The sequence below is a fragment of the Solanum dulcamara genome, chromosome 4, assembly GCF_947179165.1.
Source record: "Solanum dulcamara chromosome 4, daSolDulc1.2, whole genome shotgun sequence".
Taxonomy (NCBI): Eukaryota; Viridiplantae; Streptophyta; class Magnoliopsida; order Solanales; family Solanaceae; genus Solanum; species Solanum dulcamara.
Window position 1 is genome coordinate 2,008,317 of NC_077240.1, and position 26,856 is coordinate 2,035,172.

Here is a 26,856-nt window from a genome sequence, read left to right on the forward strand (position 1 = left end):
AAAAAATTATTTAGTACGCCTTTAATGCGAATATGGTAGAATGATAGAGTTAAAGCCGAAAAGGAAGTCTATTCAACATAAATATTGAGACTGTAATTTGTATGGTTATAAAATGAGATACCTTCTTCATGCATTGCATTTGACAACTGAAACCCTACTTAACGTTTGACTAATTTAAGTTTTATTAATTCATATGATTCATATTATAGTTATTAGATTATTTTTATATATATCAATTTATGTATAAGTTAATTTATCCGCACCTTCATTAATTTATCAAAAAATATTTTATCTCTTGTCCTACATTCTGCATGAACTTGATAGTACCTCTCTCATAAGTTTAATCAAAAGTGAAGTTATAATGATAATTACACTATTACAAATTCGATAAAATTTACTAATAGTTTTAAGATAAGTTCTATACTGTATATTGATAAATTTATTTAGAAAAAAATATATATTGTGATACAAAGTCGCATGTGGACGTCATTGTCATTGGTTCAAAGATGATCCACCTTCTAAGATGGGCACATTGGGTTCTAACGCGATGTATCTAATGTGATAACAGCGAATTTCTCGTTAGTTGTGAAGTCAACTCAATTTATTGTCGCCTATGATTATAGCTCTTTTATTTTTCTGCGTTTCCCATTGGTAAAGTCCCAATCCAAATAGTATCGATTGGCGACTACTCAAGTTCGTTGACTTGATACATATACTCTAAATACTCGTCTCAAATTAATTCTATTCAAAAAATCATACGAGAAAATTATTACTTCATCCGTTTCAAGATGTAATTAGACGTTTATAGAGCTTTCGAGATAATTATTTCTGATTATTGAGAAAAGATAACAAAGATAAAATACGAACTTGAGTAATTAATCATTGTCAAGGTCAATCTATTCACACAACTTTCTTACGAAATATTGTTATGGCGACTTGACATGAGATTTAAGAAAATAAAAAACTTTTAAATTTTATAGTTTTAAATTAAAGATATGCGAAATATATTAAATTATATTTTAATCTTTGTGATTTTAAGCATGTCACGTAGACATGAGGGGAACTAGGGTATTGTAAGGGATTCATCCGAACTCTCTCTATTGAAAAATTATACTATATATACATGAACAAAATTATATTTTAGTTATGTAGTAAGTGTTGAACTCCTATTAATTTTTTTTTTGTATGTTTACTTTTTATATTTTGAAGGGATGATAAAGAAAAGTAAACAAATAAATTAAAACAAAATCGGTATAAATTGTAATTTTCTCTTGTGAATATTATGAAAAGTTATATCTTTAACTGTTGGTTAGTTAACTTAATAATTTGGGACTCAAGGAGTACCTATCATCGTATAAAATCAGAATATTCCCCGTAACTCTAGACGTATATACTGGGAATACAGGTATCTTAAGGATGCATATATATAGCAGCTCCTACTCTTGATTAATGTGAAAGTTGAGTTTTCCCAAAAGATGTGTGTGTCAAAAATGAGATTTTTTGGGTATTGCATTCTTGTTGTTCTGGGTTTGATTCTGAATGAGTCAGTTTTATGCAATTGTGGAGTCACCAGTAGTTTTGTTAGGAAAGTTGAGAAAACAATTGATATGCCTCTGGATAGTGATGTTTTCAGTGTCCCTCCTGGATGTAATGCGCCTCAACAGGTATCTTCAAATTCTCCTTTCCTTTTCCGTTTTCCAATTTGCATTTATTCAGTTAGAGCTTTTAACAAACACTTCTGATGCATCATTGATCTTGCTGTGTGTTGTTGAATTTTTTATTGATATTTTGATGCACTTTTCGTTTTTGTTTAATGTTACTTTTACTTTATGATTTTGTTAATGCGTGAGAGGGTTAATGGGTCTTGCGGGTCTAAGAAAAACATAGGAATAGAAAAGTAGATATTTTTGGGATCCACTAAACTCATAGTACTCTTGAAATTGAAGTTATGGGTTCAGAAAATCATTTTCAGTGCCAAGTCCCAAGGAGGCAGGTTGGAAGGTATGGGCTTAGGTTAGCTTCTCGTCCTACGAGTGATAGCCTTTGAAGGCCGCCCACGGAGTGCATCTGTACGGTAGATGGCATTCGTTTATGTTAGCTTCTTATCTGGTGCCTTATTTATGACTTTCTATCAAGCCATTATTGAAGAACTTTTTGTTTTAATATTTGTCAAAATTTTACCGTCTTTCCACATATAAATCAACATCAACAATCTTCCTAGTGAAATTCCATAAAGTGAATTTTGGGGAGGGCAGAGTGTATGAAGCCCTACCTTGTAGAGACAGAGAGTCTATTTTCAAAAGACCTTGTGCTCAAATAAAGCAAAACAAAGCAGTGAAGAAAACATGAAAACTTATAGGAGAGCAGCACAGAGCATATAGGAACAATAACATCAACAAAATAGTGGAATCACCTAAACATAATAAACAACAAATGGTAACAAATAATAAAAGCAAGAAACTACATGAATAAGGCTAGTAATACGATGGACACGGTGCACCACATTAAGTTAAATCAGTCGAAATTCTGGGTTCAGTTAAACCCATTGGACAAATGCTGCACCTGCCTCTATTATGCGATAGTTTTTAAAGAGTTTATCAGATGTAGCAAATTTTGTTTATGCTTGTCTCATTCATGAAATTTGCTTTATTTGCCAATTGATTCTGTTTGGCGTTTCTTTATAAGGTTCACATAACACAAGGAGATCATGTGGGAAAGGCTGTAATTGTTTCATGGGTGACTATGGATAAACCTGGTTCAAGTACAGTAGTATACTGGAGTGAGAAAAGCAAGCAAAAGAATAAGGCCAGTGGAAAAGTTACTACCTACAAATATTATAACTATACGTCTGGTTACATCCACCACTGCACTATCAAACATTTGAAGGTGAATATTCTTCTTTCATTCCCTTTTTTGGGGGGATAATTTTGGTTCCAATGATGCTCAAACTTACAATGGATTTAATACTCCTTGCAGTTCGATACCAAATACTACTATAAGATTGGGGTTGGGCACGTGTCACGAACCTTCTGGTTCACAACTCCTCCAGAAGTTGGCCCTGATGTACCCTATACGTTTGGTCTTATAGGTAACAATTTCAACCAAATTATTGCTGTTAGAACTTTGGGGAGCTTTCTTAGGTTATTTTACACACTGCTTTTGAAGTTTCATTGATATTGTGCTTTCTCATACAGTACCAAAATAAAGAGGGTTTGCAGAATTATGTTGATGTAAATATGATCTAGACCCTGAATCTAGGATTGAGAGATGGCATATTCTCTAGTTTAATGTGTGAAACAGCATTATCTGCATAATGCATAAACTTTGTTACATGAACATTATACATACATCATGCTTCTCCTTCAGTGCATATGTTGAATGTGGTTCAGTGAGAACCTCTTTGCATACTTACAAAGGAAAATGAAAAGTGATTTCTAAAGAGCATTGATGCTATTGTTAGCATTTGTGTGACGTTTCTTAATCAACCTGCATTTCATTACAGGGGATCTTGGTCAGAGTTTCGATTCAAACAAGACACTCACACATTATGAATTAAATCCAATCAAGGGGCAAGCAGTGTTGTTTGTAGGCGACCTATCTTATGCTGATAACTACCCTAATCATGATAATGTAAGATGGGATACATGGGGAAGGTTTGTGGAGAGAAGTACTGCTTATCAACCTTGGATTTGGACCGCAGGAAATCATGAGTTAGATTTTGCTCCTGAAATTGTAAGTGATTTCATACTATTTCCTTTCTTGCTTAAAACTGATTTCTTGTGTATTTCATGGATGCTTTAACCTAATCTTGTGAGCTAGATATAGATCTTTACTGATGACAAAACTGCTAATATTAGCTCATACAGAAATGTTTTGATGCATTTCTTGACCTTCAGCCGATTGAGAAGAAACTCTATGTTAACATTCTCTTGCTTCAGTGTATGAACAGAAAGAATACTTGCATGAATCCTACATTCTTCACAATATTAGTTTACCTTAACCAGAGATTCTGCTCTCTGTTTCTAGTTTGAGTTCAATGATTTTATTGAAGCTGGCATCTCTCTGTGTTTTGACAAAAGAATAGATAGACATTTGCCCAACTTTGCAAAGGAAGTGGCATGAGATTCATCTTGCATGCTAAAAAATGACTAGATTGAGAGAGACTAATAATGAGCAAGCATGCATGCTTTAGAGAGAACCAATATGGTTATATAGTTAATTGATTGAACTCTAAAGCAAAAAAAAGACAATTTGAGTTTTCCCGTATTTTTTTGAAAATGATTTTCCGTATTTTTAATATTAACCTCTTAGATTTTAGATGGTTTTGTATGGAATTTTGATGAATACATTCTGATACTGCCTGCAGGGGGAAACAAAACCATTCAAGCCCTACACTCATCGGTATCATGTCCCATTTAGAGCATCAAACAGCACATCTCCACTTTGGTATTCAATCAAGCGTGCTTCAGCATATATCATAGTTTTATCCTCATATTCAGCATATGGTAAGGATACGGAATTCATGTGAATGATACTGAGCATTTAGTTATGAACTGGTTTTTTGCTTTCACTTTTCCTCTTCTTTAGTGTGGACAGAGAAGTACTCAACCAGGAAATATCATCTACAGTCTGTTACTTTCCAGTTCTTGAAGAATTAAGAAGTCTTTATGTAGTACCAAATTTCAGTCCATAGTCTCATGGTGACATTTTATTCATGTCCATCTTTCGTTCACATTCGCCTTGCTTCCAAAAAAGTCTATGAGTACATTTTCTTGATCTCTAGTAAAGGTTATTCAGGAGAGGCATCTATTTTGAAAATTTAGGATCAAGGATTTGTTTATTTTCTTTCAAGTTCCTTTTCTTTTTTCCATTTTCTAGGAAAATACACTCCTCAATTTAAATGGCTCGAGGAAGAGTTACCAAAGGTTAACAGGACTGAGACTCCGTGGCTGATTGTTCTAGTACATTCCCCATGGTATAACAGCTACAACTATCACTATATGGAAGGAGAAACCATGAGAGTAATGTATGAGCCATGGTTTGTACAGTACAAAGTGGATATGGTTTTTGCGGGTCATGTTCATGCTTATGAACGAACGGTATATACAACTCATCCAGTTATCTGTAGCTCAAGTGAAAAATCATAGCTGTTATAGAAGATCTAAATTCTTATTGTGTTTCAGGAACGGATATCTAATGTGGCCTACAACGTTGTCAATGGAGAATGCAGTCCTATTAAAGATCAATCTGCTCCAATTTATATAACAATCGGTGATGGAGGAAATCTTGAAGGCCTAGCCACCAAGTAAGATTAATCTAAGTCTAGAAATTTGCTTTATTTGTTGTGATTGACGTTTCTGTCAGACAGCTAATCAGATATCTTCTACACTAATTTCAGCATGACAGAGCCACAGCCAGCGTACTCTGCCTTCCGCGAGGCCAGTTTTGGACATGCCACTCTCGCGATCAAGAATAGAACTCATGCTTATTATAGTTGGCATCGTAATCAAGATGGATATGCTGTGGAAGCTGATAAGATATGGGTTAACAACCGTTTTTGGCATCCAGTTGATGAGTCCACAGCAGCCAAATCATGATGATATACACGAGATTTCATCCTTCTTTTCTTTCATTTTCCTTTGTAACATTGTGTACTTGTTGCTTAGTACTCTGCAACCAATAAATTTCATTTCAAGCTTTTCCTGCCTCATAATTTGTAAAACGTCCATCTTGGGGCGTAGCAGAAGAGCCGTTGTGAGGAAAAACGAATAAAACGTTGTAAAAGGAAAATTGAAGGACATATATTTTTTCATAGTTACTCATTTATCCAAGTATGAATGTGATTTAGGTTGTCGAATTAAGTTGCAAACGTGTTTCCAAATGGCTAGTGGGTGTACAATTTTCAAGGAATTATACACGATTAATGGGATTTTCACTATTACAAATACTATTTGCAGTAATTGAATTATAATTGTGTTTATATAATAAAACTTCGATAATTTTGTTACTAAACCGACTCATTTTCGTGTTGGGACATGCTTGCATTGGCTTGCCATCATCTTGTCTTATAGTAATAAACTAGTTGTGATTATATCGATGGATAATAAATTATTACTATGTTTAATTTAACATGGTGAGACGGTTAACTTTAGCATATCAGTGCTAGTATTATTTATATATCAATTATAACTCTTATTATAAGCTATTTTCTCAAATTATAAATTAATTTACATGGGTGTCTAACGGCTGATGGTTAAATCAGCTTACACTTGGAAACAATATAAATAAAAAATCGAACTTACAAATTGATCATAATATTATACTCTTTCTGAAATTTTGGAGTTTTTTCATAATTCAAAATAATTGAATTGTTTAACGTTCAAGATAAATGTTTGAATTTTTGTTTCATTCTTACCCTTCATTCATATTTTCTAAGTGATAAGTTCAAGATAGTTAATTGTTCATATTTATGATTTTACTCTAAGTTATTTTTATTTCAAGAATAATTTGACAATTACTAAAAGAATAAAGATAGAAAATAATGTTCAATTTGTACCATAAAATTTTTTCCTTAATAAATATGCATTATTTCAAGAATCCAGTTAATGTGGGATAGGGAACAGAGGGAGTATTTTAAATTTGTCAAAGTTAGAGAAAAAAGACTTACGGAAAAAGCAGTCCAAAAGAGATCCAAAAATATAGGGGGAGAATGCCTATACACACGTGGATGGTGCTGTTTCATCCCTTAGACATATTACTAGGACCCAATATAATTTCACATATTTTTTTAGTGAACAACTTTAATATATTATTCTATAATTTATTTCACGTATTCATATGACATCTATACGTCGTTTACAATTCAACTTGAAAAAGCTAAATTTTAATATTCTATGCAGCAATGGAATAGAGAATTACGTTAAATTATGAGTTAGCATATTTCTAGTTCGAAAAGTATATAAAATGTTGATATCTTTGAAAAAATTCATCGATCTTCATATATTTCGTAAATGGTATTTATTTTCCACAATATTTTTATTTTCTTTTTGTAATATTTACACCACAAACTTTGCATATGATAATATACAAATCTTTAATCAACCAATATGTAAAGACCGTTTTAAAGCCTTTCAAATTTCTGTTACTTCAATTCATATATAATTTGTTTGTGGTTTGCTTTGTCGATGAATTTTGTGATACATTTTATTATTGTCTTCGATAAGTAGAAATACTTCTATTTATTTTGATTATAATATTAAAAGTATTTATTAAAAAATTGACTTTTAATTCCATGAATATCGATGATTTTTTTTTAAAGATATCAACATTTTATATACTTCTCGAATGAGAAATATGCTAACTCATAATCTAATGAAATAAAATAACAATTATCTTAATATTAAATTTTAAATTACATTAATAAATTTTTTTGATAGTGAACTCCAAATATCATACCGTAAAAAAAACTCTGAATCTTACCCCACAAAATAACCAACATACTTGTTTTTCTTTTTTCGATTGTTTCTTCCTTTATTTATTTTTTAGTTTTTCTCTTCCTTTTCTTTTGTTGTTCTTTTTTATTTTTAAACTCATCATTTTTCTATAGTTTGTATTTTAGTATTCCTTAGATATTGAATATTGAACTTTTTTCTTTAAATTTTCTCTATTAAATATTTTATCATATTTGATATTAAGAAAATATCCTACATAAAATTAAAAAAATGAATTTTAAATCGTTCGATATATACATTATCAAAATTAACAATTTCTTGATAGTCAAACATTATTTTCTCTTTTAGTCGCCAAATTTGACATTTTTTAAAATTAAATAAAAAATATTGATACATCATTTTTATATTTTAATAATCAAAATACGAACTTTAGTAATGGTCATATTATGTAACATAATACTAAAAAACATGTTTACGCAGTAATCCTTAAGAATATTTTTAGGAACAAAAAAGTAACTATTCACACACATTTTATTTTAAATTAGTTCAAAACTTTACTTTCTAAAACATGTCCAAACAAGCTTAACACTTATTATTGTTTGTCAAAAATTCACCAATAGAAACTCTTCATTTTAACACAAGTATAGAAGGAAAAATTACTTGGGTTAATATTTTTTAATAATTAATTACTGATTATAGTGATACTTTTTATTTATTATCATTTATAGCAATATATAGTAATACTATGATAAGCCTGCACTTGTATTAAAAGTGAATTATGCATGCAATATAAATATATTATAAATGTTTTAAAATATATTATGCTTGTTTGGTAAGAAATTGACACAATGTATTATAAGTGAATTAAATCATGTGATAAATATATTATCCATTAATAAAATTTGTATTATATGTGTTTTATAAATTATTTTATGTAATGTGTATTAAAATAATATTATAAATGTATTATAAGTGTTCAGCAAAAAGAAATTATAATTGTTATAAATGGTAAATATTTTTTTAATAGAGCATATTTATGTAAGTTTTCCATAAAAATATTCTTATGGGCCAATATCAAAAGTATAATGACATGTATGTATTCTTCTAGATTTTTATTGGGTATTTTACTTAAATTTCATAGTAAAAAAATCCAATTATAATTTGTCCCAATTTTTTTGATAATTACTCGAATTCCCTCCTTTTTTTCCAGATTTCTGATACATACGAATGACGCTGATACATCACGATTTGATACATAAGTCCTTTTTATGATACATCGCTAGTTGATACAAATCAAACATTATAATATCAATAAAACTTATGAATCAACTCAAAACACCTAATATATCATGAACACAACAAAAATAGCTGTAAAACTTACGTTTTACTGATACATTTTGTGTTTGGTTTGTATCAACTAGCGATGTATCATGAAAATGACTTATGTATCAAATCGCAGTATATCATCATCATTTCTACGTATCAAAAGAGGAATTTTTGAAATTTTTATAAATAGTAGGGAATAATTAAAAATATAAAAATATAAGGCTTGTAATTTGATAATTTTTCCATTTTTATTTTGACGATTAATTATACAATTATTATTTAGCCTTGTATTGACAATATAATTACAAATATGTCATTCATCATCATCTCCGCTTCTTCCTCCCGCATCGATTCTGCATCAGATGACTCTTCTATACAGTAGAAATATGATATAAACAAGTCAATAACAAATATATAAATTTTAATATTAATTAATCAACGACAAAAACATGCCTTAGACATATCATATGAGTAAATTAATAACCACAAATCATAATGTATAAGTTTTAATATTAATAAATTTGGTGAGGAAATCGCACGTCGCCGAAAACTTTTTCCCCATTTGACATCTTTTTTGTTTTTATATAATACATGACTTTATGAATAAGTAATAAATAAATAATAGGACTCATGTGGAGCGTTAATCTAATCAATAATCACTGAGCATAATACATAGTGGACAAACGTTTTTTAAATATATTAAATATATGAGCAAAAAAAATAATATTCTCTAAGTGCATAGTTATTTGATATTTATATCCACTAAAAGTAGTTGATAATGATAAAATTACTGAAGATACATACAAATTAATTTGGACATCATAGTCATAAGGCCTTGTTTTGATAATTGTTATGTATTATTTTAAAATTTATTATATTGTACTATGTATCTTATTTTGATAAATATAATATTTATATAAATTGTATCGTTTCCATCGTCAGGGGAGGAGCCACATGGTGGTTAGGAGGTTCATCTGAATCCCCTTCGGTGAAAAATTATACTAGTTATACATGGTTAAAGTAATTTTTATGTATAAATAGTAGATGTCGAACCCCCTTCGGCTAGTTGGTGTCTACTTCTTCAGATTTTAAACCCTCTGATTGAAAATTCTAGCTCCGCCACTGCCCATCGTTATATGATCATGTCAGATATTAGTAATTTGAAGTATAAATCTTACAAGAAAAATAAGATACAATATAGAGAGCCATCATAAAAACGGTAAAAGATAAAACTATAATTATTGGATAACAAGTAAAGAAACAATGAATTTTATAGTTATATAAAGATGAATTAACGATCCAATACAATAAAATTTAAGTAACATTCAAAAAAAACATAATATTTAAATTAATAATACAATATAATATCATCAAACAAACTGTAATATTTTTCATGAATAAAAAGGGTGCGACACATCGTACAATTGAACGGAAGAATGTCGTGTTTAGACATGGGACAACCTTAATAATGAGAATCTTTAATACCAATATGGAATTTTATTCAACATAAAGTATTTAGATTGCATTATTATGAAACGAGATTTAAGGATCCTTCTCCTAACTAAACTTTTGACCGATTTAAATTTTATTAATTCATATTATCCACATTATAATTATTAATTCATATATAAATTAATTTTTGTGCACCTCCATATTTATTGAATAAGACCAAATGTGGAAACTAATCATGAATTATGTTTTGATTTTCTAAAATGACAACTGTTTTATATTTAGGATATACTATTAACTATGCGTTTAGATATAATATTATTTATTGAACAATTATTTATTTATTTATTTAATTCAATAAAGTGTTACATTAAATAGATTATTTTGTCATATATGTGTCCTCAACTTATATAGTAGATGATTTGGTGTATAGAGTTTGAGCTTATACAAAGAAGATTAAATCATCGGTTCTTATAAGTTAAAAGTTATAGTTTACAATCGTAGATGAGAATTTGGACAAACCATCAGAAAGATTGTAGCACGAGATTAAATATAATTTATCTTGATTATGATAATGATGTAGTTCTAACTTCCCGTGCTAGTGCATTTTGTATGTATTGAACGAGACCGAGTAGAGATAGATGTTTTAGATTGACTGATAAAAACATATTCTCTAAACTATTAAATGAACTTATATTCTCAATCTTGATATAACAATTATGATCTGTATTTATTAATTATCGTTTTGATTTATTAAAAAGTGAGATTCTGTGTCAATATGCCTGGTAGATTGGATGATAATAATATATATTGGTGAAATAATTAGTTAGTTGATGAAATCCATGTCTCAATATAGAGATTGATGATACATTTTTTTATGAGAAGCTTATAAGTTTTCATGTGCAAATCCGGCCGGTAGATTTATGAATCGGGCACATGAAATAAGTTAAGTATTGCTCTAAAGAAAATTAATCTTTGAATTAAATTCGTCAGTAATTTAATTTATTGATGAGTATCTGTAATCTTAACATAGAGAATTACTTAAGTGTTTAATGGGGAATTTGAAATATAAATAGACTAGTGCAATTACGAATTTTTAGTGGAATAATCTGTAATTTATTATGGTAAGAATAATTCAAATTAATTTTTGAAATTATTTCCATAATAAGAAGCCTCAGTAATTTATTCTGTGGTTACTCGTATTTAACTAGAACTCAGAATCCTATTTCTAGAGAAAAGGAGGAAGCACGCGGGCTTTTTTTTCCAAGAATAATGTAGATTTTCTTCTCCTTTTTGTATCGGAAGAAATCTCTATAAACAGGGTTTCTCCTAACATAGAAATAACATAAAAAGACAATCAATTTTCTATACGATACTTGCCCACCAAAGTATTGAGAGAGTTTAGTTGTTAATTAATTTGGGATCACTGTAGAAGACCGTAGAACTGGAGTCTGACTTGCTTCAAAATATTTGTTTACGCTTCAAGAGGTATTTCTTGAGTTAATTTTCAACATAGTTTGTATGTGATATGTATTTGTGATTGTTGTCTATAATTCATTTAAACAGTATGATTCTGAAATGCTTCCGCTGTGTGCTATTTTCCAACATTTTGAACATGTTGTTTTTAGTAAGCATGACAGTTAAAATAATTGGAGTTTTTTTTCTTTAGAGGGAGTATTTCCTGGATGCCTATATATTGGAGTTGCTACTCATGGTTATTGGTTAATGTGAAAGTTGGGTTTTCCCAAAAGATGGGTGTCTTAAGAATGGGATTTTTTGGGTGCTGTATTCTAGTTGTTCTGGGTTTTATTCTGAATGAGTCAGTTTTATGCAATGGTGGAGTCACCTGTAGTTTCGTTAGGAAAGTTGAGAAGACTATTGATATGCCTCTGGATAGTGATGTCTTCAGTGTCCCTCCTGGATATAATGCGCCTCAACAGGTTTCTTCAAATTATCCTTCTTTTTGTATTTAGCAATTTGTATTTCTTTTCAGTTAGAGCTTTTAACCAACATCTTCAGAGCTAAGTGCCAAGGAGGCAGATTAGCCTCTCTCATCCTACAAATGATAGCCTTCGAAGAAATGCCGGGTGCTTTGTATGGTAGTAGTTTATGTTAGCTACTTATTCGCCTCATTTACTACTTTCGACCAAGTCATTATTGAAGAAACTCTCTTGTTTTAATATTTGTCAAAACTTTACTGTTTTTGTTCACATATAAATCATTGTGAAAAATATGGGATAATAGTGTTTAAATTTTTTTATCAGATGTAATAAGTTTTGTGTATGCTTGTCACTTTCATGGAATTTTGTTTATTTGCCAATTGATTCTGTTTGGGGTTTCTTTATAAGGTTCATATAACACAAGGAGATCACGTGGGAAAGGCGGTAATTATTTCATGGGTGACTATGGATGAACGTGGTTCAAGTACGGTAGTATACTGGAGTGAGAAAAGCAAGCTAAAGAATAAAGCCAATGGAAAAGTTACTACCTGCAAATTTTATAACTATACATCTGGTTACATTCACCACTGCACTATCAAACATTTGAAGGTTAACATTCTTTTTTTCATTCCTTGAACAAAATATTGGGATGCTCAAACTTACAATGTATTTAATACTCCTTTTGCAGTTCGATACCAAATACTACTTATAAGATTGGGATTGAGCATGTGGCACGAACCTTCTGGTTCGTAACTCCTCCTGAAGTTGGGCCTGATGTACCCTATACATTTGGTCTTATAGGTAACAATTCCAACCAAATTATTGCTGTTGGAGCTTTCTTAGGTTATTTTACCATTGCTTGTTTTTGTTATCATTTGTGTGGCGTTTATTAGTCAACCCTGCATTTCATTTCAGGGGATCTTGGTCAGAGTTTCGACTCAAACAAGACACTCACACATTATGAATTAAATCCAATTAAGGGTCAAGCAGTGTTGTTCGTAGGGGACATATCTTACGCAGATAAGTATCCAAATCATGACAATAACAGATGGGACACTTGGGGAAGGTTTGCAGAAAGAAGTTCTGCTTATCAACCTTGGATTTGGACAGCAGGGAATCATGAGATAGATTTTGCTCCTGAAATTGTAAGTGATACCGTAATATTAGCTCATTGAGATTAAATGCATTTCTGGAACTTCAACAATTGAGAATAAAGAAACTCCGTGTTAACACCCTCTTAGCTTAAACGGATGAACAGAAAGAATGCATTTCTGGATTTTAGATGGTTTTCCAATGGAATTTTGATAAATACATTTTGATACTACCTGCAGGGGTAAACAAAACCCTTCAAGCCCTACACTCATCGGTATCATGTCCCGTATAAAGCATCAAACAGCACATCTCCACTTTGGTATTCAATCAACCGAGCTTCAGCATATATCATAGTTTTATCCTCATATTCAGCATATGGTAAGGATATGACATTCTAGAGAGTACTACTTAATACACATTGATTTGAGTTAAGCCGTGGTGTTCAATTTTTTTTCTTGCATCTTCGTTAGTGTGGAAATAGAATTTGTCGACCTGAAAAAGTGATCAAGTCTTCTACTTTTCCAGTTCTTGGAAGAAATCTTAGTGTAGTAGCAAATTTCAGTCCAAGTGTACTATGGATTTGTCTATTTTCTTACAGTTCCTTGTTCCATTTCAAATTTTAGGCAAATACACTCCTCAATTTAAATGGCTTGAGGATGAGCTACCAAAGGTTAACTGGACTGAGACTCCATGGCTGTTTGTTCTTGTACATTTTCCATGGTATAACAGCTACAACAATCACTATATGGAAGGGGAAACCATGAGTGTAATGTATGAGCCATGGTTTGTACAGTACAAAGTGGATATGGTTTTTGCAGGTCATGTTCATGCTTATGAGCGAACGGTACAGCTCATACAGTTCATATGTAGCCAAAGTGAGACTTATAGTGGTATCTTTTTATAAAAAGATCTAATTTTTATTGTGTTTCAGGAAAGGATATCTAATGTGGCCTACAATGTTGTCAATGGAGAGTGCACTCCTATTGGTGATCAGTCTGCTCCAATTTATATTACTATCGGTGATGGAGGAAACCTCGAAGGTTTAGCCACCAAGTATTGATTAATCTAAGTCTAGAAACTTGTTTATCTATTGTACTTGCATTTTGTAAGACAACTAATCAGATATCTTCTACACTAATTTCAGCATGTCAGAGCCACAACCAGCTTACTCTGTGTTCCACAAGGCCAGTTGTGGACATGTTGTTGGGTTTTAAAGATGTGAATGGAAAATAAAAGGTTGTGACCTTTAAGAAAGGTTGTGCCTTTTTAAAGAGTTGTGTCCGTTTCGAAAGGTTGTGACTTTTCCAAAAAGTTGTGATTTTTTTTTGAAAAGTTGCGACTTTTCTGAAAGGTTGTGACTTTTGCGAATAGTTGTTACTTTTTCGATAAGCCAAAATAAATACATGTTCACACTACCATTTATTGTCTATAAATAGAGGATTTTTCTCTCATTTTTAAACATTGAATTTCTTCATCTTCTGCATATATTTTCGTACAAACAAAATTGAGTCTTTGTGTGATTTTATTGCTGGCTTTTGAGTTCGCTGAAATTATTGAAGTTTGAGGTACCGCTACTTCTTTAATAGTTTATCCGTTTTATCTTGGGAGAAAATAATCCATAACTTCGGGTACAGTGAGGGGATTAAATTTCTTAAGGACATACAGTGAATTATGTGGACTCAAATATTTTTTTTTATTTTCATCTTTATAGTTTCTGATTTACTAACCTTAATACAGGAGGAATAATACATCCACTCTTGGGATCAAGAATAGAACTCATGTTTATTATAATTGGCATCGTAATCAAGATGGATATGACGTGGAAGCTGATAAAATATGGGTTAATAACCGTTTTTGGCATCCAGTTGATGAGTCCATAGCAGCCAAATCATGATGAATATACACGAGATTTCATATTTCTTTTCTTTTCTTTCCTTTTCTTATGTAGTATTCTGTAATTTTGTTGCTTAGCCTGAAACCAACAAAAATCATCATTTCAAGCTCTTGCTACTTCATATTTTTACAACGTCCATGTCGGGTCCTTGTGAGAGGAAAACAAAATAACGTCATAAAAGAAAATTGAAGGACATATATGTGTTCATAGTTACTCATTTATCCAAGTATCGATGTGAATTAGGTTGTCAATTGAGTTGCAAACGTGATTTTTGAAAATGTGTTTCCAAATGAGACATATAGAGGCTTGTTTCCTAATACAAAGTACGAATAAGACTGCATATATACTTCGTTGTATATATATTTCCTAACGAGACATATAGAGGCAAAACCAGCTAGTGGGCTATCCAGTTTTCATATGCAGCTGGTACACAGAGAATATGTTGAACAAAATATTATCCTGCAAGGTATAAAAGATAACATCAGAGTACAAGTGGCAAAATAATTCATTTTTTTCATGAAATTCAAGTAGTACTTTATACCATTAACATAGTAAAACATTGGCATTTGAAAGTACGTTTCCTGAACCAATGTTCGCAACATTTGAACTTTTCACTTTTAGTCAATTTAATGATTCAAAAGAAGGTAAAAACAAAAATCAAATTTACTTGCTAGCTTTATAACAGCACCAATATATACCTTAGGTAGGTGGCTTTTGGGTTAGTTCTAAGTTCGATTCTGAGACAATTGGTTTAAGGTTTCAATTTTAGGAACACAATTTTGTCTAGATTTGATTTTGGAACAGTTTCAAAAAAGCAATCATATTTCAAAAAGTAGTATTGAAATCCTAAAATAAAATAAATGCTTTCCAATTAGTGAAATCAAAGCAAATGAAATATAGTAGAAAGAAAGAAATTAAGAATTGGAATGCAGTTTTTAGTGAAAAAGTATCTTTTATTTTTAAATTTATATGACTCGATAAAATCTTTATACAAAATATTGAGTCGTATTTTAGGTTAATAGTCACTTATCACTCCACATATTACTTTTCTCTTTTATTGAAATGATGCTCAAGTTATATAAATTCTTTTTTTTCTAGTCTAATTTAACTATAGTTTGGGCATAAATGAGATTTGGGACAACTAGAAAGGTTGATTCGCAATATTTTCCGGGAAGGGAAAAAATGAACAAAATATTGTGGGAAGAAAGTGGAAAAAGCAAAAGGAGAAGGGTGTGTTTCTCGTAAAGCATTATAGTTTCGGGGGGGAGAAAATGACAAAAACAGAAAGATAAGGGAGTTACTCAGCACAAACTTTAAAATTTATAAGATGCACCGTCACAAAAAAAAAAAAAAAAAAAGCGCAGTTGACGGACACTAGTAATTGCACATGCGACACAAGGTCCTCAATTCGCCTTAGTCGTCACAATTCACATTTTGACAATTCCGTTATCCGCCATCGCCGAGAGAAAACGAAGTATTTTCAAAAGCGCTTCCTCCACGATCTGGTTGCCGGAGGAGGCGAATTTCTGAATGAAGAGTTCACCTGAATTTCCTCGAAATGGCGGAATCGACGACAATTCAGAGGAGCTCGCCTGAAGGTCATGATCATGAACTGAAGGAGGAGAATATTGAGAAGAAAAAGGATTTCACTGCAAATCCTGAGTTCTTCAGTTGTATGCTTCAGCCAGTGCCTGCCAATTCAGATCCAAATTACATTGGAATTCGCCGATTCCTCCTCCATCGCAAAGCTGAATCCGGTGTGCTTCGTCGCAAGGTACGCTTCTTTCACGTGTATGCACTAACACGTGATTATATTTAACTGCATTATCGCTGTGAGTATGTGTGATTCTTCAGAATCTAATGTTATATACATCCGTGTTGTACGTATTCACTTTTTTTCTTCTTCGATTTACTTATTCATTAATGATAGACATACTTGTATCCTGGTTCATTCGTAAATAGGATCTAATTGTGAACAATTCATTGCTTACTTGACATACATTTGTGGCACTTTCGGTTTATCTCAGTTAACATTGATATTTGTGGTTCAGGTGTAAACTATATGCAAACTTTATCCAACATTTTGATAGTAGGATCTACATATTTGTTGCGATTAGTTATGCAGCGACTTGATAGAACTTTATTTCTTGTTTAAGGACTGGAGATGCAATGGAAAAGGATACGTAGCTTATCGTAATTATATTAGTAGGCCAAGGAATTGGGAGACATTGCAAATACCAAGCCGACCAAGTACCCCAGGGAACAGGTGGTTGAGATCTATCTTTATTTCTTCTAGTAGCATGCAATCCCTTCTTTGCTTAGTGTGCTTGATTAAGACTCATAATTGGTTATTTACTTCTTACCATTTGTGTGATTTTCATTTATCAAATCACTAAGAACATTGTTGATAGGTTGAATTTCGGAAATGCTAGGCTTTCTAGAAAGAGATACTCAGTTGACATAAATGTATGCAGCCTTCAAAACTCCAAGGTCTATATTTGCAACTATTTTTTTTAGTACAATACTTAGGAAGCCATAGCTTTTGAAACTACAGATAATAAGGAACCTATGCGACGACTTGCAAAGTCTAACAATCATATTGATGACTTTGTTTCTTAGTCTGAAATTGTTTAGACCGAATTTGTCACTGTACAGTGTACAGGAGGGGCGGCCAAGGATGTATTTTTTATTTGCTTGACATACTGGGCCATGATTGAAATGAAGTGGGTTAGAACCATGAGGTCTCAGGTTCAAATCCAGTAGAGACAAAAAACTCTAGGTGATTTCTTCCCATTTGTCCTCAGGGGCGGACCCACATGGGGTCAAGAGGGTTCAAATGAATATGCTTTGTAATATTTTTTAGTATTTATATGGGTTAAATTTGACAGAATCGATCAGATTATCTTAAATGAACCCACTTAGATCAAATATAATCTTATGGATTGATGATTTAGCGGGTTTAAAAAAAATTGTTGAGGTCAGGTGTTCGAATCGTCTCTGCAGCAGCTGCCCTATTTTCTTTCTTAAATTTGTGTTTTGTGTCACCATATGTGTTACATATGTGTGCACGTCCGGTCCTTTGGTAATACCTTGTTACTTTTCATCAGTTGGACTATTTTTTTAATCTCTATTTTCTATTCTCTTTTTTTAAAAAAAAATTCTATTCTAGTTTATATTTGATCATTACTCAAACTCAACAAGAATTATCTTGATTTGTTTTACTTCAAACTTTTTTTCAAAGTGAAATCAAACATAATTTTTCCTAACATATGCAAGTGCAATCATTGTAATTATTGATAAATTCTTAGTTTAATCTATTAATATATGCTAAATTACTTATTTTTGTTACATTGAAATTGTTAGATACTTTATAAGCTCTCTTCTTCTTATAGTTTGTTTTAGTTTAGTTTATGTCATAATTAATTCTTTATTTTTGTTGTTTTCTTGTTTGTAGATAATTGTTATTTATAAATAAGAACAAGAGTTTACATTTGTTAAATTTTCATTTACTAAATGTCTAAATTGGGCAAATAGATTTTTTTCTTAAGCTTAGAAAAAATTTATATTCCTTGAGAGAAAATGTGTTAAATTAAAGAGATAAGTTGTTCGCATTTTAAGTTAAAGTAAATTAATTTTTGATAAAATATTTAAATTACTTGCCATACTATTTTCAGTATTTTGGAAAAAGAAGCATCCACCTCAACTTTTTAAGATTGTTCATTTTGTAGCTTCGATAAGCCCAAAAGGGGAAAAACGATAGAGAAATTCCACTTATTGATTGATGTTGCTTTTCATTGAACCTGCTCGTGTAGAATTCTAGGTCCACCAACTGTTTGTCCTGGCCTTGGTGGACAGAGTTACTTGATACTTGATGTTGGGGGAGGTGGCAGGTATCCAGTGGAAATAGTCGAGGTAAACGAAAGTTGGCCCGGACACCACGGTTATAAAAAAATCAATCAGCTCTTTAGGCGCTACAAGAACATGAGATTCTGAGAGAATAATCCTTTAACACAGAAGTTTTATATGGCTATTATCCTTTTAATGCCCATTATTGATTGTGGAGGAAGGCAACATAATACAATTGTCTTTTGTTGCACATTTCATTAAAAAATCAGCTCTTTAGGCGCGATAAGAACATGAGATTCTGGAAGAATAATCCTTTAACACAGAAGTTTTATATGGCTATTATCTTTTTAATGCCCATTTTTGATTGTAGAGAAAGGCAACATAATACAATTATCTTTTGTAAGCACATTCCTTTTCTACCGTTTCAGAATTGCTTTGACATCATGGAACTTTGGGGAATGTAAAACTTTACAACATTAAGCATTTTATTTATTTATTTTATCTTTTTGGTTGAAGTTCGTACTCCATACAATCTGACATCAGGATAATTTACTGGTTGATGCATCAGTGGGCGATGGATGCCGTCAGCAAGTCCAGTTTCCCAGTTACTCGAGTCAGATAGCTGGAATTCTTTAAAGGTATGTGCATCTTTTGGTTGTCTTTGACTAATCTTCTTTCATACTTGTTAGTTCTTACTTTAGCCTGTGCGTTCATCTATTTATGTGACGTGTCATCTAAGAAGTATTTGGATGATAGATTGTGTCTACTCCCTACAAATTAAGTTGAAGGGTGAAATTCATACAACTAAATAATTTGAATCACTGTATTCATTGGAAGCTGTTAACCTGACCCTTCTGAATATTCTTGAGCAGACACCCTTTCTTTAGAACTGAAACTTAAACTGTAAACCTATTAACTCTTTAATATCTTATAATGTCATAACGTTAATATTTCGAATGTAAAAACTCATGTATTACAATGCTTTATTTTGAAATACGTACTAAAAAAATGATCTGAAAAAATAATACACTGTATTTTTTAAATTATAAAACGTATTGTTTTGATAAAAAAAATAATTATAAAACGTATTCTTATAATTATGGAATAAAAAATTTGTGGGAATTCATGTTTGTTTAAATACTTAAGTGAACTTACTTTAAATAAGAGCTCTCAGTTTATTTGAGATATATGTTGACATATATGAATTGACTCTTTGTGGCTTTAATGATCTGCTTTGTTTGTTTCCATTTGAAAACTGTCTAGCATTTTTTGGGTGACCCTTAATGTGTTAAATGATCTTTAATTCATATTATGGGAATCTCTAATGCTAATTGCTCAATACATTTGGTTTAAGTGCTGAGCAAGTTTATTAAACTACCTATTTTTGCTCACTTGTACATATGGTTTCAATACAACGTATGTACTGATTTTATTTATAAATATATTCAAATTTTATAACCTAAAAAAGAAAGTTTAAAGAATTTAAACTTTGACCATGGAATGCTGTACTATTCTCTTTTTCTGTTGTGGAGAGGGTTAAGTGGGGGTGAACAACAGTGTCATGGTATGATTGTTTGGTTATGTATCTTTCCAGTGTTCTCATATTTTAAATCTGTAAATGTTTATGCTAGCTCCATGTTTGACATTCTATATTTGTAGATGTACCTTAATGTCTCCTTAAGGTCCTTTTTGCAAATATATCTCTTGCACTTGATCTAGAGATGTTGAATAACAATCAACTCATGGATTATTTGGGTTATAAATGTATACATAGTTACATTCAGACTCTTGAGTTGAGTGCGTCATAATATACTCCAGCATGGAGATGATAAGAACATGCAATTGTTCAATTTGTTCAATCTTCTTGGTCTACAGCTTATTAGATTAACTTTTTTAGCAAAGATGAATGCTAAGGTTAAGGCCAAATAAATTGGTCGAATCTAGGTCCATACCCGGCATATGCCAAGTGTTCTTGGCGTAGGTTCTTTCTGGTCATTATAGTTGCATGACAAATGAGAATTCTCTTAGCACAACTTTCACCCTCTTTATGTTCATGCAGGATTTACGAAGTCCCAGTCAAGCAAGTCAAGCATTGAGTCGGACTACTAGTTTCAGTTCAAATGCGAGTGACTCTGATGATCGGCCACGTAGAAGGTCGGAACCTGCGTATTCCTTTGTTGGGATGCATTGCATTTTTGACCAATGCAAGGCCATGGGTAATTATTTTTCATATAGGAATCAGTCAATTTCTTTCTTCATCTAGCTTAATTATTAACTTGATTAATCTAATTTTTCAGTTACGGTTATAAAGTTTGGACATATGAGTTCTGATCTACTGGCATATGGAGCATCTGATGGAAGTTTGACAGTATGCAGTGTCTCCATGCCCCCTTCAGTCATTAGGCAGTTAATAGGCCATTCAAAAGATGTCACAGGTTGGATTAACTGGTATTGATTCTTCAGTCTGTCTTTAACCTCGTACATATATCAAAATTGTTTGTGTGGTACTTTACCTTTGTAAAAATGTATTAGAAATAGTGGCTTAAATTTGTAACCAGTCTTATTTAAGTTGCAATTGACATCAGGTATCAATGTTGTCAAAGGAAAAAGGTGTGGAAAAGCACCAAAATCTATCAGGGTTTTAAACTTAAAGCTCAATTTAGGGCTTTAATGAAAAAGGAACTGAAGAACTAAAAAAGGGTAGTCGGTGCACTAAGCTCCTTCTATGTGCAGGGTCCAGAGAAGAACTAATATATAAAAAAGGGAAAAAACGTTAAAGACAAAGACGTTATGGGTAGGAGAATTTTTAAAAAGGTAATTAGTGAAGGATTGGTCGAAAAATTATTTGGAAGAATTCAACTTTCTTCGATCTCTGATTCAGATGCAAATGTTAAGTTGCTAATTCAGTACAGTATCTATTGTTTCCTTAATCTTAATTTCTAATCCATAACTTATCCATTCTTGAATACTAAGTCATTTTGACGGCATATTTATGTTTAGTTCTACCTTACAAGATAGAGTCGTGAGTTCCTTGAAATCAACTTAAATTTTCAAAGATTGTTGGTTTACTAGTTTTTGCTAAGGTGCACTCCAAGGACCTCACCATAGTTGAAGCACCACCTAAGCAATGTGAAGCTTAGCATGCTTTGTGTCACACTTCAGGTTAGGGTATGGGAATAGAGAAATAAGTCTTCCAGTATTGGTTGGATTAGGTTGGTAGAAGCATAGACAAGGTTTAACTCAGAAATTGTTATTGAAGTTCTGACCAGAAACTATGTCCAGAATCGTCAGTTGACTTTTGCCATTTCCAAATGGAAATGGTTTAGCAAATCTCATGTCTTCTGTCCTTGTGATTGTTTGTTCTCCCATTCAACTGATTTGCATTTGATTCAAAACCTTGAAACAATGAAAAGAGGACACCGTAAATCATAGAAAATGTTTAGTACTCTGTCCGTCCAAATTTTAATGGGAGTATTAGACTGGATATGGACACAGTTTAAGGAAGAAAGGAAGGCTTTTGTCACAAAATAATTTGCAGAAAGTACCAAAGTATTCTTAATACCAAAATACTATTTTTTTGTAGGCAGCGGGGGCTGTAGTAAGGGCAAAACAAGTTGCAAATTGGGATGGAGAGAGTAGCTCTTGTACTCAGGGAAAGGAGTTAGCACCTGCAGTATTTGTTTCTATCACACTGTGATTCTTAATTGCATGGTCTGTTTTACAATGTCTTGTTTGATTTTTCAAGGTCGAACTAGTACTTCCAAGAACAGGTCATTCTATGTTTTTTTGTTTCCATCATTTTTCTTAAGTTGTTTTTCGTTTGATTCATTTTTAACCTTTCTTTTTTTCTTGGTCGAAAGTTTTAAGTATTAAATTGTCCTTCAAACATTTGTAATTCTTATCCATCTCGGTGATTTGATTAATGTTTTTGCTTTTGTGCTGCTTATACTGCCCCTATTGATAATTTCGAGTTTAGTATTATTTGTTTTGTTGTATCTTTTTGATAAGGTGGACCCTTGCCTTATATAGGAGCCAAAGCCCAACGAATCCAATCGCCAATTCTATGGAAATGAAAACATGTTGTTGAGGCCAAAAATGTTAAAAATAGATATTGTTGTTTGTCTAACACCCTCTCCATGTATAGATGACCCACTGAAATTGCAGTTTTATTACCTTACAAAAATTTTAATTCTTTTTTTTAAAAGTTTTGATCCAACTCAAATATTGGTGGTTGTTGTTAAGCTTCATTTAGAGTTGATAAGGAAGTATTTTCTTTTATTACCTGGCTTTGCCAAGAGCTTTTATCATCACACGAGTCTTTTAATGTTTGTGCTTTTTTTAAACCTCTTATTTCAAATTTGATATTGGTTTCGTAAAGAATCCTTTTAATTCTCCCAGTTTTCTGCATATGCGAAACTAGTTCATATGTTTTAGTCCCTACCCCAATCCATTGATGGTCTAAACTGAGTAATCCTGCCAGAAACCACACTATGGTGCTCTTATGGAGTTTCTTTTGATTTGCTTAGCATGCCTTTTCATGACTCTATTCGCAAGTCTGTTCCTTGGTCAAGAGTGACGAAATGCTAGCTATGCTTTATATATGTTTAACATGTTACTGATATCATTCTCGAAATCTGTCCTTTTTCAGATTTTGACTTCTCCACAAACAATCAGTACATCGCATCATCTTCAATGGATAAAACTATCAGAGTATGGGATATTTCTAGAGGCCTTTGCATTAGGGTCATTTATGGAGTCTCTTCACAGCTTTGTATTCGATTTCATCCTGTAAGTGGACAAAGACGTACCTTTTGGTTATGGGTACACAGTTTCTGCAACCACCAGAATAGACTTTCCTAGATGACATTCTTCATAGGTTTTCAAAAGGCATGTTTGCATGCAAATTTCTTGTGTTGTTGTCAATGTGTATTTGCACGTGTCCCCTCCTTGTGCTTAGCAGTACAATAAACCATCTTCTTTGGCTCCATGTGGTTTTCAGCTTTTTTCTTTTTCTATTGTATTTTGTAACATTTATCCATTCAGTATACTGTATAACTTATTGCATGAAAGCACCTTCATATTCTTTTTTAGGCTTGGCATTTATATGCATTTAAATAACTTACTAAACTTAGTTCTTTCTTTGTTGCCTTTTTTTATTTTCTCTTACAGGTGAACAACAACTTTCTTTCTGCTGGCAATGCAAAAAAAGAAATAAACGTAATTATCCTTTATCTTTTAGTTGAATGCATTTTTATTTTTTAGATCTTTACTGTAAATTATTGTACATATCCTTGTTAGATTTATTGGCTTAATTAAGGTAATACTTCTTCATGGGCACATGATAAATATTTATCTTCCCTCTGGGGAAAGAGGATAGAACAAAGAAAGGAGGAAAGGATATTTTCATGTGCACAGCAGTCATCATGAAATTAGATTATTAGAGAGAGAGAACGTTTCCAAAATGCATTAAGGTGCACTTGTTTTTCATCCCTAAGGGGTTGGTTGAGTGGTTGAGGCACAGTAGTAATAATCTGGAGAATTTTAGGTTCGAGTCCATCACAACAGCTCCCAAGCCTGGGTTTACAGGTTGACTGACATTTGTGTTTGTGGGCTGAAGTAGGAGAATTCCCTGTGAATTAGTTGATGTGTACGCAAGCTGGATGGGATACCACTGTCTAAAAAAGAAGAAACATAGTTTTTCATGAAGCAGCACAAAACAAGCAGTTCACATCCAACTGCAAGTGAGCATATCAATCCTGCTCATTACTAAGATACAGATGAAATGTGACAGTCAATGACTTGAATAAGTTGGCAACATTTTGTGAGAAACACATAAATCACTTGGTTGTTTACACATGAAGCAAAATGTAGACCTTAAGCTTGTATTATAAGAACCAAGAAACAGTACAAATTTATTCAGGTCGACATTCTAACCTACTAGAGTACTTCTTTTGCTTCTAAAATTGGATTTGGATTTTGTTGCACTTGACAAGTAGGTTACTTCATACTTGTACACCTGTAGAAACTGTCGGTGGATTCATACGCATTTTCAAATTACTTCTGACGGTTTGGATGACAGTGCATCCCTGTATATATTTTTTTCACCATATAGAATATATCACAGCCTTCATTTCTTTCTTTATCTTCTACCTCATTGAGCACTAAACCTTAAAACTAACATTCAGGTGTTCAATTTTAGCACTGGGAGAACGATCAGTACAACTGTGGTCGATGGTGAAGTCACTGCCATGGACCATGACCACACTGGTCAGTTTATTTTCTGCGGTGATGGTCAGGTTGCCTGCTTTGTCCCTATTATTCTTCATTACAGTTTCTAGTCCTCTCTGTATCAAGGCTTACTATATTCAGCTTCATTATCTGCAGGGATGTATTTACACAGTAAGTATGAACTCCCATACAGGTGCACTATCTCGAACTCATCGGAATAGAAGTAGCAGTAAGCATAGATCTTCTGTTACAACTGTTGAGTACAGGACATTTTCTCTGCTGGCACGAGGCCCTGTCTTGTTGGCTTTTACTCGTGACGGAAGTTTGTCTTTTTTCAGGTCAAACTGAAACATATGCCTCTCCACTTGGTTTCTCTTTCTTCTGATTTTCTTTTTCTAGTCATATTGAAAGTATTATGGGCTTGCAGCGTCTCTTTGGAGATGAAAGGTTATTTGACACTCCGGTGTTCACTGAAGCTGGCTCCACGGCTACACAGCATTCGTGCTTCTTTCTGTCCTTTACTTTCCCTTGAAAAGGGAGAATACATAGGTATGTATTGGATTTGTTCATAAAAAGTTTATTCTCTTTAAATTCCAATTTGTAAATCTCTGCTTCTTCTTTTTTTTATCCTCTCGAGATCCTAATAATGTAGTTGTTTGGCTACCAAGCTGAAAGTCATTTGCTAGTGGAGAGATTTGTTTTGGTACAAATCCCTTGTTTTATTGACTTTGACTTCTATCCTTTCAACTTCTATTGTTTTTACAATCAAGAAACTACTCAAAATAATGAAAAAAAATGCAATTGGAGTAAGCCAAACATGTAAACATTGGAGGAAGTAATTCCTCTTCCTAACTCCTAAAGAACTGTCTTCGAGTTCCTACATGCATCTTATTTTTTTGGAGAAAAAAATTGAAACAGTTCGAACAACTTTGATCTATTGTGTTTCATTCTTTGGGTTGCCCTGGTAACATCTGTGTTGTTCCCTGAAGCTTCATGGATGTAAAACGTGTTACCAGTCTGCTATTTATGAATTTCTTCCACAACTGACTTAGTTACTCATTCTGTCAATTTGAAGTTGCTGGAAGTGAAGATGCAAATGTTTACTTCTATGATTTAACTCGGCCAAGGAATACATGTGTTAACAAACTTCAGGTATAAAATAGATGAGCAAACTTCATCTCCAGACTTGTGTCATCTCGACTACCATGGAAAGAGAATTAATAAATCGGGGTGTATTTGCTGCAGGGTCATGGCTATCCAGTTATAGGTATTGCTTGGAATCATGGAGAGAACCTGTTAGCTTCCTCTGATTTTGGCGGCACAGTCATCGTATGGAAGAGAGCAAAAACAGCTTAACATCAATGCAGATATCAGCTAAAAGCAGTTTGCATGAAGTTGATCTGTTCAATTCTGGCGTGGAATTTGTGGGGACTGTAATTTTCTTTACAGGCATATCAGCGTAGCTAACTGAGTTTATTAGGAGACTTGAAAAGTGTGATATCAGGCTTTTATTGATTGCACAATTGTATGTCAATGTTTTCACTTTGTACAATGTGTATTTGATGTCAGAGAATTAGAAGTAATTACATGATTTCTTCGGTCAAAAACGCGCCATCTATCAAGACATGTT

General features: G+C 32.4%; 2 protein-coding genes and 1 pseudogene across 2 annotated transcripts; all 3 read left to right on the plus strand.

Moving 5' to 3' along the window:
* Positions 1–1,327: 1,327 nt before the first annotated feature.
* Positions 1,328–5,831, plus strand: LOC129885418 (purple acid phosphatase 2). The gene is made up of 8 exons (XM_055959687.1): positions 1,328–1,664; positions 2,686–2,886; positions 2,977–3,088; positions 3,503–3,732; positions 4,367–4,505; positions 4,879–5,099; positions 5,184–5,305; positions 5,399–5,831. The coding sequence occupies exons 1-8, from the start codon at positions 1,476–1,478 to the stop codon at positions 5,595–5,597; spliced, it is 1,413 nt and encodes a 470-aa protein (XP_055815662.1). The 5' UTR covers positions 1,328–1,475; the 3' UTR covers positions 5,598–5,831.
* Positions 5,832–11,977: 6,146 nt separating this feature from the next.
* Positions 11,978–15,152, plus strand: LOC129885423 (purple acid phosphatase 2-like; annotated as a pseudogene).
* Positions 15,153–16,510: 1,358 nt separating this feature from the next.
* LOC129885422 (uncharacterized) lies at positions 16,511–26,852 on the plus strand. Its single transcript, XM_055959691.1, has 12 exons — positions 16,511–16,926; positions 17,309–17,418; positions 19,567–19,636; positions 21,058–21,214; positions 21,296–21,433; positions 23,647–23,786; positions 24,168–24,215; positions 25,184–25,294; positions 25,383–25,564; positions 25,654–25,775; positions 26,302–26,378; positions 26,472–26,852. Exons 1-12 carry the CDS (start codon positions 16,711–16,713, stop codon positions 26,580–26,582), a joined length of 1,482 nt encoding a protein of 493 aa, XP_055815666.1. The 5' UTR covers positions 16,511–16,710; the 3' UTR covers positions 26,583–26,852.
* The last annotated feature ends 4 nt before the right edge of the window (positions 26,853–26,856 follow it).

Bases quoted from the DNA above. Each gene is read 5' to 3' on its own strand.
- LOC129885418 (XM_055959687.1), top strand. From the start codon at position 1,476: ATGTGTGTGTCAAAAATGAGATTTTTTGGGTATTGCATTCTTGTTGTT. The intron at 3,089-3,502 runs GTAACAATTTCA...ATTTCATTACAG, and splicing joins CTATACGTTTGGTCTTATAG to GGGATCTTGGTCAGAGTTTC. The intron at 3,733-4,366 runs GTAAGTGATTTC...TACTGCCTGCAG, and splicing joins TAGATTTTGCTCCTGAAATT to GGGGAAACAAAACCATTCAA.
- LOC129885422 (XM_055959691.1), top strand. From the start codon at position 16,711: ATGGCGGAATCGACGACAATTCAGAGGAGCTCGCCTGAAGGTCATGAT. The intron at 17,419-19,566 runs GTGGTTGAGATC...TTGATGCATCAG, and splicing joins CCAAGTACCCCAGGGAACAG to TGGGCGATGGATGCCGTCAG. The intron at 19,637-21,057 runs GTATGTGCATCT...ATGTTCATGCAG, and splicing joins ATAGCTGGAATTCTTTAAAG to GATTTACGAAGTCCCAGTCA.